Source organism: Trichomonas vaginalis, chromosome IV (genome assembly GCF_026262505.1).
Source record: "Trichomonas vaginalis G3 chromosome IV, whole genome shotgun sequence".
NCBI lineage: Eukaryota > Parabasalia > Trichomonadida > Trichomonadidae > Trichomonas > Trichomonas vaginalis.
Window position 1 is genome coordinate 19615360 of NC_067206.1, and position 18067 is coordinate 19633426.

Here is an 18067-nt window from a genome sequence, read left to right on the forward strand (position 1 = left end):
TTATTGTGATATAACACTATTAGCAGTTTAGTAACTGCAATAACCATAATTCGCTTATAGCATGATATCATCATATCTTTGTATTATTTGGAACTGAGATATTACTTAAACTGGTGACTTAGTACTTTATAGCTTGTGCTTATAGAAGAAACTCACATAATATTGAGGTAGAGACAAATATAGAACATCAATGCCACCAATGCTCAAAGGAATTGCACTCTCCTTTCGATATATTTCAAATTATACAAGCAAACTCAGCAATAGCATATTATATCAAAGCATATCTACTAGCATAATAGAACATTTGATAAGATCAATTCCTTTTATAGTTAGTCATCAAATTCTAACTTATCCAATGTGGAGAAACTTTACAAATTATTTCTCGATAAAGTCACCTTTTATAACACGTTAAAAATTATTTTATGGAAAAGTTAGATATCCCTCAAAAAGCGATATCTGATTTTGCTGGAACATCTCCTGATAGTGCTAGAGATATTATAGGCTTTTTCCATCACAATTTAAGTCAGCATACTAAAGAAATTGCAGTAATTAACACAGCATTAGCAGATTTAGCGAAAACAAGAGTCGACAGCGAGTTCAAAGATAATGTAACTTCATTTATGGAAATGAATGAACAAAAAATAGAGAGACTTTCAACATCATTTAAATTGCTCACTAAACAAGTTTTTCATAATGACGCTTCTGTTCAAAACATGATTGATATTTCTATCAATAAGTTCGCAGAGAAACTAACTGTCGAGAAGAATAACCAGGATAATAACGAAATTATAGATAAATTAACAGATAGAATAATAGAACTCGAAAGAAGCAATGCAGTGCTATTAGAACGAGTTGGATTCCTTGAGAAATTAGGAGTCCCAGCACAGCCTGCTGCAAATCAGGCTCAAAAGAAGAAAGTTATGTTTACAAATGTAAATAATATTTGTATTTTTGATTGTGCTCCATCTGAACTACAATTTGATAGTCCAGATCACCGAATGAGCTTTCAGAATGCAATTTATGCCCTTACAAAGCAAAAAGAAGAACTCAAAGACCTCAAAAATATAATAAATGAGAATAACAAACGATTTGGAGGTTTCATTCAGATGTCACAAGATTCATTTAACAATATAGATGCGCACATCAAGCAAATACAAGATAATTCTGCAGAAAATTTCAATAAAATTTACAAAAAGTTCGATTTATACGTCTCCAAGGAAGAACTTAATTTCGATCTTCAAGGATATGGAATTAAAAATTCACCTTCTCTAGGAAAAGCCCAAAATCTGGGACTTACGAGACCAATGACAGCTATTTCAAAAACCACGTCGTTTGAACCATGTGAACAATCACAGTTCATGCCACCAGTGTCAGTAACAATGATTTCCGGTGACAATTTGACTCGTCCTGCAACTACTCAAGTTGGAAGAGGAACAAGATCCAACACAAGGAAATCTAGGTCAAAAATAACATCTCACTGATACAGTAATATTATTTTCTTTGTTTATATTAAATGTTTGAATTATATTTTTTATAAAAATATATTTTTATGGAATTCATAAACGAATGATATCTACCATGAATGTTCTGGCCTGGAGAAGTAAAGTCTTTTATTTCCCAAGTTGTACGTGTTTATTTGATCAGATATTAAAAATTTTTAAGTGATTGTAAAAAGAAGGAGTTAAAATCTTGTGAAAAAAGCAAAATAATGATATATTGATAATATCTATAGCCTATATTTTTAATTTTAAATAAAACTCAATTTAATACAATCTAAATCAATTTGTAAACAATAACTCTACATTTAGAATAGTTTTTAATGCTTATTTAGTAAAACTAATCATATTCTAGCATAGAATCAAGTAAATCTTCAAGAATATGAGCTTTTGCGATGTTCTTTATATGATGTGTGTTTTCAATGTTTTCAAGCCAATCTCTAAGATCTGAGTTTTCTGACATTTCCATAAGAATTTCTTCAATTTCTTCAGATCTCTCGAATTCATTGATACATAAGAAAGCATCGAGTATTGGTTCATATAAATCAGTATCTGTCACAATTTCAATGTTTCTTGATAAAGCAGTAAAGAATCCTCCATCAGGAAGACTGTTTTGTATTTCAACAAATGTATCCCGATCAACATCTATTCCTGATATAATGAATACCGCAATAAAAGTTAGAATGGCGATTCTCCATTGAACTGAAATTTCTTCATCAACTAAAACTGATGTAAGCTTATAATCATAACTTAGATCATGGTATGCCTTGAATATCTGTGGAAATATTCCTAAAATTTCGGTTAATAACTCTGTAATTACTGAGTTTAAATAATTATCTTCATAATTAAAGACATCGTCTATATATTCAAGTAAATTATTTTGTAATACATAATCACAGTATTCTTCTTCATCTTCAATCAAGTCGTTTATCATCACAATTACATCTGATATGGAACCATATTTTGCTGTAAGCATATCCTCATTGGAATCATCGTCTGCTTCTGATGGATTGCCATTGTATATGTAAAACATTTTAATATCAAAGTTATCCTTGAAAAATTGGCAAAATTCATGATTACTATGAACAAAATTACAAAATGCACGAGTAATATTAGACGCAATGATTGCATCTATTTCTGGTTTGATATATGGTTTAAATTTTAGCATTAATTGGCAAACAATTGGAATTTGATCTAAATATGTAAATTGATCCATTGTTAGATTTGCTATGAACTGGGCAATTAAACCAGCAGATTCTGCCTCTAATCCATCTGTGAATACATCATTTAAAGCTGATAAAAGATTTGTTTCCATCATTATCTTTTTTCCAATTGGATTCCTTGATAATGGGCCTAAAATTTCAACAGCCTGATTGCTTGGAAAATTAGGAATTATCATTTCTATTATATTACTATTGATTAAAGGTTCAATTATTTCTTCACTCCTTTTAGAATGCAAGAATCTTATTAATAAATCAAATGATTCCGTTTTTAGTGGTTCAAAATTGGATTTGCAAAAGCCAATAAGTGCCAATATAAATTCAATGGGACATTCTGTGAAAATATGTGGAAACATTTTATTAATCCAGCTTATTGCATCTGTTATTTCTGTTTCATTATCTCCTTTTGACATTTCTAGATATGTACTAAGATCAGATAAATAATTTTCATCAATCGGCTTATTATCTATATCAACTTCATTTAAAGTTGAAATATCAGCATCTGTATTATGTTTGTTCTTTTCTTTTTTGTATTTGATGTCATCCTGAGGATCATTATCCTCCATACAGAGTTTTGAAGAGAAAATAATCGGCAAAATATTGAAATCCTGATCGGTGTGACAAAAAAATGAGATGATTTTCAAAGACATTTACAAAAAGAGAAAGTTTCCTAGGAAGCGTTGCTAGTATTCAATAATACAGCATAGAAAACTCTTTTAATTGCATTATGGAAAGACTATTAAAATGCATCAAATAATGTAAACTATTCTGCAAACATCGTAAGTATCTCTATTTTAAACAATGTAAATAGGCACTTTCACCTATAACTGATCATCTGAGAAACTGAGACTGTGTCAGAAAGTGAAATACCAAATAAATTAAGATAAAGTTAAATAATTTACATTAAAATATTAGATGTGTCTGAATGAAATAAAACATATAATATATAATTAATAAAGTAAAGTAAAATAATATTACTTCTTACGTCCTGTGTGGTTTTCATCGCCACATTGGATCTCTTCGTCTTTACGAGGAGCAGCCTCAGTTTGGATAGAAACGTTCTCTTTCTGTTTGACAAGGATTCGTTGACTGCAAAGACGGATTGTACCGTAGTTCTCTGACATACACTGACCGAATTCGTGCATGTGAAGGCTAGTATCGCTCTTGAATGAAGCAAGCATGTTCTTGAATGAGTCATGGAACAAATTGTGGAAACTCTCGTCAATACCAACTGTGAAGCCACCTAAGTCAAGAACTAATGAGACTGCATTTAGAAGCTCTGCACGTGATGCATTCATCAAAAGTTCACTTGCATTCACAGGTTTCTTATCATTGATGTCTTCTGGTGGTTTGATTGAACCAACTTCAAGAGAAAGCATCGATGCAACTTCAAGATTAGTCTGTGAACTGTTTGCGTTGCGACCACTTGATAAGTCTCGATGTGGACGTGAGCGCTTTGGCTTCTTCTGACGAGTAGCAAGTGACATCATAGAGACTTCTTCTTGGATCGGTTCTTCCTTAGGAGGAGAAACATTGACTGGAGCTGGTGGCGCTGTCTCTTCAAGAAGTTTCGATGATGATGTGATGTCTCGTGAAAGAAGATTGCGAACTTCATGTTCCGATGAAACACCGGACAAAAGCTGTTCACCAAGTGAACTTGTGACATACATGATCGTTCGAACAATATCTTTATCGATGTTCAACATTGTACTAGCAATACTGTGTGCTTTCGATAAATCACGATATTGTGTGATCAAGTCAACAAATGACTGTGAATAACCACTTCTGTGTTTCATCATTGTCAAGACATCTTTTGCAAGATTAGAGGACTCTTCCGTGTTCTTCTCAAGTGAATCTTGTGCGGATGCAACACGTTCGAAAAGATGCTCGTTTTCGTCAAGAAGTTTATCAAGACGTGTTTGTGGAGCATCAGAACGAGGTCGACGTTTCTGACGACATGCACTGATGTCTTGCATCAGTTTGGAATTGTTTGTCTCCATAACTTGGATGAGATCGCGAAGGATCTTAAGACGATCGCGTTGATCTTTCGCGTTAACAAGTTGTTCGGATAATTCATCACTCGTTGAAGAAAATTCTTGTTCGTCGAAATGGTCTGGTTCGGTTGAGAAACCTTGGTCGTGGCAGATGATATCGAAGTCAAGATCTGATTGTTCGATATCAGGAACTGTAAAATCGGAATTTCGGAAGTTTTCAAGTGATTCATTTTCGAATTCAATGCCTCGTTTGAAAACAGATGAAAGATTACGTGCAACAACGGGTGACATCTCGGCAAATTTACGACGACGTGTGAATGCATCTTTGATATATGACTTTTCTTCATCGCGAAGTTTTTGATTTTCTTCCGCAAGTTGTTTCTCGCGATCAAGGAGACCATAGACTGAGCCGAACTCTTTAAGAATCAAATCGGTTGATTCTTGGCTCTGTTCGACAATAAGTAAGCGTTTTTTATATGCATAAGCCATTTCTTCAAGTCTTGCTAGATTAAGATCGATTAATGTAAACAGGTATTGGTCTGGTGAATCTTTAAGTTCGTTAACTTGTGATAATTTGTTTGGGCAATTCACTGAAGCAATTTTTGTTAATTCTGCTTCTGAACTTTTAATTGAACGTTCAATAGTTGCTTCACTTCGTCTTGATCTTATTAAATCTGCTTTGTAGTAAAATGATGTATTAGTTTTGAGAGTATCACATGTATTTTTTAACGTTTCCATTTGTTTTTGCATTTTATCCAATTCTGCTGCTTTCTCTGCACTTGATGCTAGAATGTTTTCGAGTTCTTCGTTCTGAGGAATCCACATAACTCGCATTTCTTGAAGAATGTCATTCTTTTCCTTTAAACTAGTGGAAGTTAATGCTTTATTTACAAGAGATGTAATCTTTTTCAGCTCAGGACGAGAAAGAGGTGGTGGCGCTAGAGGTGGAAGCGCTTTCCCTGTGTGTTTCATCCTTTTGCTTTGATTGCTAAAAAACACGTTTTTTCATTCATCATTATCGGCGTGTAGCGAATTAATACACCAATAACCTGACAAGATACAAAATCTACCTAAATGATGATCTTAAGATTTTACTGGTTTATGAAAAATCTAAAATTGTATAAAAGTTAATTTATTCAAATGATTTTTATTTATGGATGTCCTGAATTCAATTGTTCTTGAAGATATTCGTAAATTTCCTCTGATCCAATTTCATTGGCAAGATCAATAGGATATACTTTCGAACTTTTCTTTCCAACATAGAAATTAATGTAGGCACCTGCTTCTACAATTAATTTAACAAGTTCAAGATCTCCGGCTTTTACAGCTAATGTTAATGGGTTGTCAAGTCTTAAAGGAAAGTATGAGCTGTGATGATCCCAAAGATGAATTTAAAATGAATTTTATGAGTGACTAAAAAGAATTACTGAGTGATAAGCATCTGCACCTTTCTTAAGGAGAAGTTTCGAAATATCAAGCATGTATTTCTCAATTGATAAAGCAAAAACAGGATAAGTTTTCAAGTCCCTCCTGATTTCAGCGTTGACATTTGCACCATTATTGATGAGTAATTTTGCAATTTCGCTATATCCAAAATCGATGGCGGCTCCAAGAGGAGTATAAACTGCTTTAAATGGTCTGATGTAATCATTATAAGAGCTCGATGTGAATGTGAATTCAACTTTGTCTCCTCTTTTAATTAAATATTCAACGCATTCTTTTCTCGGATGGCAAATAGCATAAACAAGAGGAGGATACTTGAATTTGTATTGTGCATCATAGTCATCATCACTATATGTGTTTTCTTCTGATTCTGAATCAACATCCAAACCTTCTTTTTCTAAGTTATCTTTCTCATCCAAATCAAGTTTCTTGTCAATGAATTTTACTTGTTCGATATTTAGATAAATGATTGCTAAGTCCAATGGGTTGATTGGATACTTCATTTCGTTGAGCATTTTGTAGTCACCTAAACCATTCTCGATGAAAAAGTTTGCTGCTGCTGTGTTTCCTTTAACAAGACAATACAAGATATCAAAATTCATCAATCATTTAACGTTTTTCAAAAGCCAATCAGCAACATCATTTCGATGCGATTTGATAGCAAATTTCAATGTGTACTTGAATTCTTCTGGTTGTTGCTTGAACAAGTAGTTAATAATATCAAAGTTGCCTCCTTTGATAGCTTTTCTGACGATTTTTGGATCTTCCGAAATGTGATCTTTCAAATACATAAAAATATTAACTGAACCGAACTCAGCAGCAAGTCCAACGTGAGATTGGGAGGAGTTGGATGGGGGAGATACTTCCATTTTAGTTTTATATTCCTCGACATCATCTGATTGAATGATTTTGCATATTTGACTACTATATTGAATATATAGTTGTTTAAGATCATTTGGAATAAGGTACGGTTTACTAACAGTGTTATACACATTACAGAGGAAAATGGATTGCATTTTGTTTTGAATTCTTTCTGTTACAACAGCATGTGTGAAGCTATCGAAAATTTTCTTTGATATAAGGCCTTCGTTTATGAGCTGCTTTAAATTTGTAATGGAATCTTGAGAATTTTCAGAATTAATATTCCAGAAAATAGATTCTGCTTGATGAGGACCTTCTAAGATAAATGGGATTTTAAGTTCACATATTGATTTAAACTTTAAATTCTTGAAAGCTGGAATCTTTTTACTCATTTTTATTTGAAAAAGTGTACGTTTAAAAATACTTTTCGATTCAGAATCACCATGAATTAAGTTAATTCCTGGTTGGCTGACTGAGATATTGCAAAGCATATCTATACTTGAGTGTTTATTGACGACAACAAATTTCCTTACTGTGTTTTCTTTATCAATTTTCGAGAAAATAGAAACCAAATGCATGAGACTTGAAAAACAAAATTTTTCAAATTAGCTGTATTAAAATTTAATAATTAAATACTTTCTCCTAATATAAGAATCCCCTAAAAAATTAACAAATTTGGATAATTTACTTAGTTTTTCAAAAGATTTTTTTAGCATACTATATTGAAATTTGGTAATTTTAAATCGATAGTTAGTTATAATAATAAACGCATTACTTAATTTATGATGTGTTTCGGATATTTTTCGAAGGTTTCTCTGAATAATTTTCAAATTTGCTTGTGTTTATATTTAAAACATTTATATTTAGACATTAAGATTAACCAATATAGTTGATCTTGCTTGTCAATACACACAACTGTAAATTATAATCAATAACTAGATTTAAAGTGAATCTTTTGAAATATTCATTATCATTTAACAAATAGCTCTTGCACATATTATAATTTATTATGTAATCTCATTTGTTATATAAACTCGTGTATTGTCTCAATAATTTTATTCTCAAATTATATATATTCTAAAGAAAAATATGAACAAAAATATTAATATTGTAAACAATAGTTTTAATAAAAATGACCAAATTATTCAATTTTGTAAAACAAAGCGTTATATAATAATTTTTTAAACAATGAGAAAAAGAAATAAAGATAGTGGTACTTCATGTAATACCGAATTACTTAGTTTCGCTATGTAAATGGCTGGATTCTGGATGTTGACCTTTAATTTCTTCTTGAACGTGTTGTGTATTTGGTTCATTAGATTGTGTTTGAATTTTTGGCTCATGACCATGCTCATTTTGTTCTTTTTGATCAATAGTTTGTTCTTTATGTTCCGTATTTTGCTCGATATGTTCTTGTTCTTTTTGTTCGTTCTCTTTAAGTTCTTTTTCTTTCTGTTCTTTCTCTCTTTGCTCTTGTTCCTTTTGTTCTTTCTCTTTTTGCTCTCTTTCTTCTTTTTCTTTTTGCTCACGTTCTTTTTGTTCTTTTTCTTTCTGCTCCTGCTCCTTTTGTTCTTTCTCTTTTAATTCTTGTTGCTCTTTTTCTTCCTTTTCTTTCTGTTCGACGTATTTAAGAATTGCAATCGAAATCTCTCTTTCAACAGAAAATGGGAACTGGAATAGTTTAAAGTCAATTCTGTAGTATAGCATTATAGGAACTAAGAATAAACAATGCAAAAGAACCCAAAGGAAGATAGTGTCGCCTAAATAGTATGTAATGATAAATAATGAGTAAAGGGCAAACATAACGTATGCGACTGTAACAAGGTTGAAGTTGAGAACACTTTCTTCAAAATAATTAATTAATTTTCCAAAGAAAATGTATCCGACGCCAGCAAATATGCTTATTTGATGGATTGTAATAATATCGTCCGCCTCTTCGTAGTCTCTGGATTGAAACATTTTCGAAAGATTTCTAATTCCTTTGTAAATGTAAAATCTTGCAAGATAAATAATTGAAAACAAAGCAATAATGGAATATGTAGGGAGTCGAAGTTTTGTAAATAAAAAGTAAAGGATATTGATTGTGGCAATAAATATAACTGCGCCTTGCCTATTATTTAACAGCAAAACGTCTTCAATAATATATATTTCGTTCTTAAATGGTGCTAATGATCTATAATATGAGATGGCAATATCAATGGCTGCTTGATGATTACTCATTGAAAAAAAATCTTACAAATCGTGTCATCTCTTTAGTTTTTTTGGACACTTTCAGGTGGAGATGGAAGGCTTTGGGGTACATATTAATACAATATACCTCAAAGCCTTCCATCTCCACTACAAATGGGAGAAACTTTGTCCGAATAGTTTGACATTCGGACAAAGTTTCTCCCATTTTGAGAAGGAATTGGAGGGTAAGAGATATACCATATGAATGTATATCTCTTACCCTGAAATTCCTTCCTTAAAGTCAAAAAACTTGAAGTTAATTGTTTGCAATTAACTCCAAGTTTGTTGACCTCCAAATGAAAATGAAAGCGTAAGAGGTATATAGTGACCCTATATGCCTCTTACCCTTTCATTCTCATTAATTATGGGAGATACTTTGCCTGTTTGATAAGTTATTCTGGCAAAGTTTCTCCCACTTCTGGAAGGAATTGCTACCTATGAGGTACTGGCGTGAAGTCAGTGCTTCACAGGTAGCAATATCCAAAAATTTAAAAACATTTTATCACTTCGTGAGAGAACTAGAGTCTTCTAGGTACTGAACCTGAATCAGTGCCTAGGAGACTCTAGTTCTCTGTATAAAGCTGAGAAACTTTGAGGAAATTGTTCGACATTTCCTCAAAGTTTCTCAGCAATTTAGCGGGGAATGTTTGTTATGGGTATATATTTGTAATGTATACATAATAACAAACATTCTCCGCTATAAGAAGTAAAATTTTTGCATATTCATTAAATATTTCTTGTTTTGTATACTTTTCTAGTCCATTTACCGACAGCTGGATGCATTCAGGATTACCAACTAACATTCCTAGCAAAATTTTAATTTTTGTTTCTTCATCTAATGGTTTTATTGGGATAATATCATCGGGTGGAGTTATCTGTTCTCGAGTAAGTTCAGTTACTGTCAAATGTGGTCCATGTATTTTTGTCTTACCTTTTGTCATAATTTCTCATAAAAAAATGATCAAAAATCATATTTAAATAACATATGTTCATGCAATGATTGACCTATACAACAATAATTGCTAATAATGAGCTAGATTTATTTGATATTTCAAATTGCAAAACTTCAAAATGTATCTAATAATCATTTAAATCACTTCTTAAAGGATTATCAGTACTATGTAATAACAAGCTCAAACAGAATTTGTTCCAAAAAAAATTATCAAGGGGGATGTAATGATTTTTTAGGGTGTTAAAGTTCAAAATCTATGACCTTATCGGTAGATTATGTTTGTGAAAGAATTGCACTTCTCCAAGAGAGAGGAGAAGAATTAAAACAGAGAGAAACAGATTTATACATGCGTTTTAAAAATTTAGCTGCCGATTACAAGCAGATTTCAAATGATGACCAGATCTATCAGCTCCTTCAAAAATACGAGGAGCTTAGAATAAAAGCACATAACTTACGCGAAATGGCTCAAACAACTCATCAAGTAAGCAAGAATTCTGAAGAAATCCAAAAACTTTCTGAGACCGAGCAGAAGTCTACAGAATTTACATTCGATCCATTGCACCTAACGTATTAGAGATATGAATTTTGTTTTAATTCCAAAAAAATTATAATAACCTGTTATTATCATCATGAAACAGTTCAACGAAGCAGTTGTTACAACTATGAAAATTGCAGATAATTACAGAGAAAAGAGGCGAATACAGGCAGTCAAGAGATGTCTTATTTGATATCTATTGCCAACTTGAGAATCTTAATCAACAGTTTGATGATCATTTACTCATCTATGTTGATTAAACCAATGAAAGAATATGACAGAACTATTTCTGCATTCCTACTTAGAAGAGTTTCTAAGATGATGTTTTCGCGGCGAATATTTTGGCTTCAACAGTTGTGGAGTGTTCCAGTGCCAGTTATATGAAATCTGCTTTTGAAGTTGCAACTAAATTAATTGCTCCTGAATACGAAGGAAAGATTAACCTCTTCAGATTGTCCAAACAGTTAGATATAAGAACGAACTACTCAATGCTCTGTTTGCAGTGCTAATATTCCTATCTCTGAATTGTATTGTGCTTCTTGCAAGACTAATATTCATTACGATATTATCACAGGTATGCGCATGACAAAGAACGACTGGTGCCAGTGTCCAAACTGCAAGTTCCCGTCTTCCCAAAAGTTAATGTTCGAAAAAAAGACTTACCAGATTTGTGGAACTCATGTAGAAATACCAGAACTAATACAAAATCCAAGAATTGTATAAAAAAATTGAATTTATTTGATATAAAGAATTCTTTTTATTATTATTATTATAAAAATATATCTTCGTAAACATCATAAAGATCCATCATATATAGGATCATTATTTTTTGCACCATATGAAATTAGAAGTTCAGCTGTTTCTTTGCTATTATTATCTATTGCTAAATCAAGAGCGGTTTCTCCTTTGTTAATTTTTTCATTGACATTTGCACCATATGAAATAAGAAGTTCAGCTATTTCTGTACAATTATTTATTGCTGCATAATGAAGAGCTGTATAACCATAAAATTCCTTTTCATTGACATTTGCACCATGCAAAAGAAGAATTATTACGTGCTGCAATTTGAAGGGCGGTTCCTTCATATTTATGATTTTGAATGCAGTATGTTTGAATCTCTTTCTGATGATATCGAAGAAGAAGATGAATCTCTTTCTGAATAATACGAGGAATACAGCATTTTCATAAGAGATGCTTTTTATTTCATCATTTTACTATTTTTTCGAGGGGTATATCTAATTTTGAGAGTTCCTACTATTATGAGAACTCCCCCCCTCCAAAAAAAAAACTAGCAATTGCTACTACACTCATTTTATATACAATTCGATTTTTTTCCACAATTCAAATTTTTTTCCACAATTCAATTTTTTTTACAATTTGAAAAATCCAGGATATAATTCGAAGTGATATTGGGCAAAAATAATTAAGGCAATATCAGATACCGTAGCTATGAAGTGCTATGTTGTGGTTTGAAACGATATTATCATATTTTCACTTATTAATTAAGATGGAGCTGAAACAAATCAATATTTTTCATTTCTTAAATGCATAATGCTATTTTTTAAAAAATCAATAGCCTCTTTTCGATAAGAATATTTTTGAAATTTTTATTTTATCGATAAAATATCAAAATTGGGAAATACAATAGCATCAATTTTTCAAATTTAAGGTCTCAGTAAGCTCCAGTTTTAAGGAAACGGATACTTTAAAATTTAAGAAATAAACACATATATATTATATTATTGGGAAAAAAATTAAGATATTTAATAATAAGAAATTATGTCTTAATTTATTAAGTTGATACTTTTCATGTATGATCAACTAAATACCAAATTTACAATTATATCAAACTTAATGTGCCATCCATACTGTATACGATTAATATTTAAAATTTCGAATTTCTAAAGATTAATATATATTTATATAGAAAAATAGATAGATTCTTTTTCACCGTATAAATTATGAGCCAAATGGTCTCTCCTCATATTCAACTTCTTGTAGATATTGAGGAGCTTTATTAAGATGCTTATATTCATTTTGCATTTTATTATTATATTGATGTGGTCCTACAAATTTGAGATATTCATTAGATGATTTTATGCTTAAAACTGATTTTATTCGAGGCAGAATGCTCAAAGAAATTACTTTAAGTTACCTCACCTTTATGAACAAAACTTAAGATGGAAAGATCGAACCAGGGCGGTCTTTGAGTAAACCGGCCTCGAGGATGGTTTGCGAAGCTCTGGTCTTAGCAATGGCCAGAGCTTGTGATTTATTGAAGAGCCAAGTTCCTCTCGGATCGGGCCTAATGAGGACGACAGTCGAGGAACTTGGCTCTGAGGTGATCAATTGTATTAATTTTGTATAATATGAGATTATGAATTCTATATAAGACATAAGAATTCTAAAAAACACATAGAGGAATAATCCTATTAGTATATGCTGATATTTCATCGTTGACACCAGGCTCAATTCCAATATTTATGTTCCAAAAACGGAACGTTAAAGGGAAATTTTCACTTCACATCGTAATAACACAAATAAGTCAGCATAGGGAAATAATAATGAAAACATGTCGCTGTGAATGGAAATCCAAGCATTAATGACAGCATTTATAAGATATGTTCGTTTTACATCTGATTCTTTTCTTTCGAAAGAAAAGAATGTTGCCATCATCTGAATTTACATATTTTGTATAACAATATTTTGCTTATTCCATTATCATGCATTTTGAGAGAATAAGACTGGGGCAAGCTCAGGTGATGTGAAAATCTCCATACCACAAATGGACTTTTTTAAATTTTTGATGTGTTGATTAAATCTTCCCTTAGCTTGTCACGTTTTCTGCTCAGAATAACTTCTGCTGTCATTTGAAGGGGCGTGTGGTAAGACGAAATGGTGGAAGTGAGGTGAACTGAAAAGTGACGGATGTTTGGCCTGCCAAAAGACTTATAACTTTACATGTCAAAAATCTGATTACTAACTTTAATATTGCAATAAGTTATAGCTTGTATTATCACCGTCATATAGATAATATTCTTAATTTAAAAATAAAGTAAATGAAATTTATTAATTTACTTATATCTTTGGTGAGAGTTTTTTAATCGAAAGAGAATATATGACATCTTGAAGAGATATAGTTTTGAATTGGTGGAGAAGGAATCAAAGGAATTAAAGAATCAGGAAATTTATTCAACAATTCAAAATCATTCGGCCAAATCAATACGAATAATTTTACCGTTAACTCGAGCAAGTTATCTTGTATACAGAATAAACATTATATTTTATACCATTAAAATTATATATTTACGTTATTTGAATTTTTGAAATTTGCATTAGATCATATTATTGTAGAGATGATAGAAAAATCAGTGTTTACAAATAGAAGGCGTAGATGCTGAGGAGTTAATATAATCAGCGTCACAAGTTGTTCTGCGAAGGGCATCAATACTTTGAGCATTGCAAATCCTTATGCCAAGTTGCTCAGAAATATGATTTAACCAGCCTTTGCTTGGTTCTAGTACATAGTCTTTGAGTTTCAGGGCTAAGTTCGGGCATCCTTGCCCAGATCAAAATCCTTGAGGCAAATCTTAGACTGTAGTCATTAAGCTCGAAAACAATTGCCTTCGCCATGGCAGTAGTTATACAACCCACGGTATGTTTAAAAATGGAATTGATTAAATTTTGAGAGTTTGAAGAAGAATTTGATATTTTTAATTAATTGGAGCATTGGTAAAGTAACAATACAATTATTATTTGAATCATCATATCCAGACTATTCAAAAAAGAATTCTATAGATCCATTTGAAGTCCTATGATCTACAATACCTTCAACATCATATTCATCATCTGATTCTTCATATGAGAACTCTTCATCTGTCAAAATTCATTTGGCAATTATTTTATTTTTTTTAACTTTTCAATTTCAATTTAATGCAGAGCATCTATCCTAAAATCAAGATAAATCTTTGTCGATAAAATTCTCCAGCTGGTCATTTACCATCATTACTTACCATTAAACAAATAATCAAAACAAATGAACCACCAGAATCTTAATTTTTTATATTAAGAGATTTAAATTTTTAAAGATATATCAGAATGGAAGGGTGGGAGATAGCGACAGAATTTTCGAACTTTCTATTAGAAATAGGAGACCACAAAGCACTGATTATATATCAATGCCTTGTAAGCTCAATTTTCTTACTTATGAATTATTTGTAATAAAATTTTCATCTATTTTTAGATTTTTAAAAAACAATGGTATTTATATATTTAATATTATATAATTAAAATAATTTCAAAAATTGCCGAGTAACATAAGAGTATCGACCTCTTTTTGTCACTTTTGTAAAACTCATTTTCGGTGTGGAACAGAACTTATTGAAACTAAAAATGAGAGGAAAATTGAACTCTGACTTAATCCAATTAGCAAATAAAAAATCTTAAAAAACTAGAAGCATATAATAGATTATAAATTCAAATCGAAAATCCATATTGATTACAGCTGAGAAGAAAGAATACCAAGATTTAATTGAAAAAAAAAGTTGAAAATCTGATAATATATTCGTTGAGTTTGATTCCACCTGTTTCTATATATTTTTTTACAATCATCAGCGTTCAACAGGCTTATACTTATGAATGCAACAAATGAAGTCAATACTGTCGGTTTAATTCTCGGAATTCTCTGATCAGCTTCCATAAGGAGTCAAAAGGAAGAAAATGTATTGCCGGAGACCACTTGCTGACATAACAAGTCTGTACGCTACGTTTTGATTTATAAAATTGAAAATTGGATGAAGATCTAAGATTTGGTTGATCTGATCAGCCATTTTCAATTGAGTTGCCTTTATGAGAGGATAAATATAAGTTGCATGCTGGATCGGTCTCAAGTCTTTCGCTCAATGATTTGAGAGGAGTCAGGAGGAGGACCATCCCCTGGAGCAATGTCATATAGTACTTCAAGGATTGCTTAAAGGCGTTGATGAAGTGGAGTAACACCGTCAATGTGGGATCCATCAGAAAATGAACAATTTTAGCACTGTTCCTAATAATCCAGATGCAAACAATGCCCATGACTCCCCAACCAGTATCAACCAATGAAGGAATTGTGATTTATAATATTGATGTCACCTTTTGAATACTAAAAATATTCACGATGAGTTCGATCTTCATACAGAAGATATCAAAAAGGTGACGGTCTCTTCTGATGTCATTGATAGCAAGATTGAGACAATGGCATCCGCATGCAATTGCCATAAAGCCGAATCTTTGCGCTCCTGCTCTAAAGACTGTCCATTGGACGCTTAAGTTATCAGCTTTAGTTTGTTGTAATTATCGGCATCGCTGTAAATTGTAAACCCCAAATGCCATTATAAATTTGGGGATAGTATTGATCAAATTACATTCTCACGCTTTGGTGTTCAATGAGAAATAGATACCGAAGCATCTTTTCAATTAAATCTAACAAAAAAAATCCAACATGCGGCACTTTTTGTACTTTAAATGTTCTCATGAAAAATGCTCAGCAGAATTTTTTTTTGGAAAAAGATGGTATTTATATTTTTAGAGGGTGCTCTTTAAATCATCATCACACAGAAGAAATAACAAAGAAGAGAAATATTATTTCTTATTATATTAATTTATCTTAACTCTCAAATGCATATTGCTTTCTAATTTTTCTGAACCCCATCAACACATGAACTGCACACCAATGAAGGATAACTTCAGGAAAAGAGCTCATAATAGCATTTTATATTTTCTGAGCACAATCTGACATAAAATATTTTTGTTTGTTTTAATCATCGGCATCGAAATAAATTAAATGGTTTGGAGACTTGCTCTTTGATGCCCTTAAATATTTGAGTAGACCTGAATTTATTATCATCGTACTTTCAATACCTTTGATTTTTATTGTTGCATGCTAAGTTCGGTCAACGATAGAAATTGAGTGTAAATTAATCGTCGAGGAAGTACGATTATGTAAAGTAAAAAAATGTTGTGGGATTTTTAATATTATATATTATTTTATAATAAAATTTTTTGAGTCATTTTAAGAAGCACATATAATTTTTTGAATTTAAAAATTAAAGTAGTGTCAAACGAATTTATCACTTAATTTAATACTCAGATTTCTTAAAATTAATGAAAAAAAGGTTTTCTGAGAACTTTTGAGAATGGTTTTCAAATTCCATTATTGAAAATATATAGGTATTGTATGAAATTCAAACTCTATATTTATTAAAATTCTAAATTTTTAATAAAATAACTTTTCAGAGGAATATGATTTTGAATGGTTGATTAATAAGTATAAAAATGTCTACGATTTTAAGGAGAGAATTGTTCCGTATGAGGTATACATCATAACTATATACCTCATAAGGAACAATTCCCTCTTGATAGCTGGGAAACTTTCTCTGAATAACTTATCATTTGGAGAAAGTTTCCCAGCTATCTATTAGAAACTAAAGGCTGTGAGGCACTAATATATAATCAGTGCCTCATAGCCTTTAGTTTCTTATTAAAAACGAGAAAACTTGTTCGAAATGATAAACAATTTCGAACAAGTTTTCTCGTTTTAAGGAGGGAATTGTTCCTTATGAGGTATACATCATAACTATATACCTCATAAGGAACAATTCCCTCTTGATATCCTGGATATTTTTGAATATATTTTTTTAATTAAAGTTCTCAAAAGTATTATCAAAAGTGATTTTTTAAAAATATCTCCAATTAATTAACTAATTAAAAGTATTATATTTTTAAAATTAAATAGTTTTTCAATTTTTTGAAGGAATTGAGATACTTCCCACGACAATAAAATTGAGAGGTTTACATTATGACTGATCTTAGCATGCAACATTATTACCTTTTTCCTGAATTGTTTTCATTTGATCGGAAGATGCATTCAAAAAAGATGGCTTGTGAAGTGGAACATCCAGCTCAAGTTTTTGTCAAATTCAATTTTATCCATTTTCTGATCACCCCCTATTTTATAAAATTCATAAGATCCCGACTATATAATTGTAATAATCTGTGGTATTTCTTTGTATCATCTTTTATTTGATTGTGATTATGTGTTCCATTATATTTTATTATAATATATTCTTCATCATCCTTTAGAAATTAGATACATGCTTCACACTGATCTGAACAACAGCTGAATTTGAATTTTGTTTCCTCTAAATTTCGATTTTTTTTTAATTTATATGGACAACCAGCATGGTATTCGTTATCAATGACAGCTTTCATTGCATAAATATAAGATAGCCTTTCTTTAAGTTCGTATGATGCATCGATATGAAACAGTATGCTTTCAGCCGCAGCATTCACGTCTCTAA

General features: G+C 31.2%; 9 protein-coding genes across 9 annotated transcripts, besides 3 other annotated features; 2 read left to right on the top strand and 7 right to left on the bottom strand.

Annotated features, from left to right (window-relative positions):
* Nucleotides 1-422: 422 nt before the first annotated feature.
* On the top strand, nt 423-1481 carry TVAGG3_0129660 (uncharacterized protein; the record flags this gene model as incomplete). The annotated part of the gene is made up of 1 exon (XM_001310646.1): nt 423-1481. One exon carries the CDS (start codon nt 423-425, stop codon nt 1479-1481), a length of 1059 nt encoding a protein of 352 aa, XP_001310647.1.
* A 355-nt stretch (nt 1482-1836) lies between these two features.
* On the bottom strand, nt 1837-3282 carry TVAGG3_0129670 (armadillo (ARM) repeat-containing protein family; the record flags this gene model as incomplete). The annotated part of the gene is made up of 1 exon (XM_001310647.1): nt 1837-3282. The coding sequence occupies one exon, from the start codon at nt 3280-3282 to the stop codon at nt 1837-1839; it is 1446 nt and encodes a 481-aa protein (XP_001310648.1).
* Nucleotides 3283-3612: 330 nt separating this feature from the next.
* On the bottom strand, nt 3613-5683 carry TVAGG3_0129680 (uncharacterized protein; the record flags this gene model as incomplete). The annotated part of the gene is made up of 1 exon (XM_001310648.1): nt 3691-5682. One exon carries the CDS (start codon nt 5680-5682, stop codon nt 3691-3693), a length of 1992 nt encoding a protein of 663 aa, XP_001310649.1.
* A 430-nt stretch (nt 5684-6113) lies between these two features.
* Nucleotides 6114-6755, bottom strand: TVAGG3_0129690 (Ankyrin repeat family; the record flags this gene model as incomplete). The annotated part of the gene is made up of 1 exon (XM_001310649.1): nt 6114-6755. The coding sequence occupies one exon, from the start codon at nt 6753-6755 to the stop codon at nt 6114-6116; it is 642 nt and encodes a 213-aa protein (XP_001310650.1).
* Nucleotides 6756-6758: 3 nt separating this feature from the next.
* TVAGG3_0129700 (spectrin binding) lies at nt 6759-7418 on the bottom strand (the record flags this gene model as incomplete). Its single annotated transcript, XM_001310650.1, has 1 exon — nt 6759-7406. The coding sequence occupies one exon, from the start codon at nt 7404-7406 to the stop codon at nt 6759-6761; it is 648 nt and encodes a 215-aa protein (XP_001310651.1).
* Nucleotides 7419-8134: 716 nt separating this feature from the next.
* Nucleotides 8135-9253, bottom strand: TVAGG3_0129710 (uncharacterized protein; the record flags this gene model as incomplete). Its single annotated transcript, XM_001310651.1, has 1 exon — nt 8248-9234. The coding sequence occupies one exon, from the start codon at nt 9232-9234 to the stop codon at nt 8248-8250; it is 987 nt and encodes a 328-aa protein (XP_001310652.1).
* Nucleotides 9254-9273: 20 nt separating this feature from the next.
* Nucleotides 9274-9959: a mobile genetic element.
* Nucleotides 9960-10436: 477 nt separating this feature from the next.
* TVAGG3_0129730 (uncharacterized protein) lies at nt 10437-11443 on the top strand (the record flags this gene model as incomplete). The annotated part of the gene is made up of 1 exon (XM_001310652.1): nt 10452-10769. One exon carries the CDS (start codon nt 10452-10454, stop codon nt 10767-10769), a length of 318 nt encoding a protein of 105 aa, XP_001310653.1.
* Nucleotides 11444-11524: 81 nt separating this feature from the next.
* TVAGG3_0129740 (cyclin-dependent kinase inhibitor 2C-related family) lies at nt 11525-11815 on the bottom strand (the record flags this gene model as incomplete). The annotated part of the gene is made up of 1 exon (XM_001310653.1): nt 11525-11815. One exon carries the CDS (start codon nt 11813-11815, stop codon nt 11525-11527), a length of 291 nt encoding a protein of 96 aa, XP_001310654.1.
* Nucleotides 11816-15551: 3736 nt separating this feature from the next.
* TVAGG3_0129750 (uncharacterized protein) lies at nt 15552-15746 on the bottom strand (the record flags this gene model as incomplete). Its single annotated transcript, XM_001310654.1, has 1 exon — nt 15552-15746. The coding sequence occupies one exon, from the start codon at nt 15744-15746 to the stop codon at nt 15552-15554; it is 195 nt and encodes a 64-aa protein (XP_001310655.1).
* A 615-nt stretch (nt 15747-16361) lies between these two features.
* Nucleotides 16362-16642: a mobile genetic element.
* Nucleotides 16643-17588: 946 nt separating this feature from the next.
* Nucleotides 17589-18029: a mobile genetic element.
* Nucleotides 18030-18067: the final 38 nt, after the last annotated feature.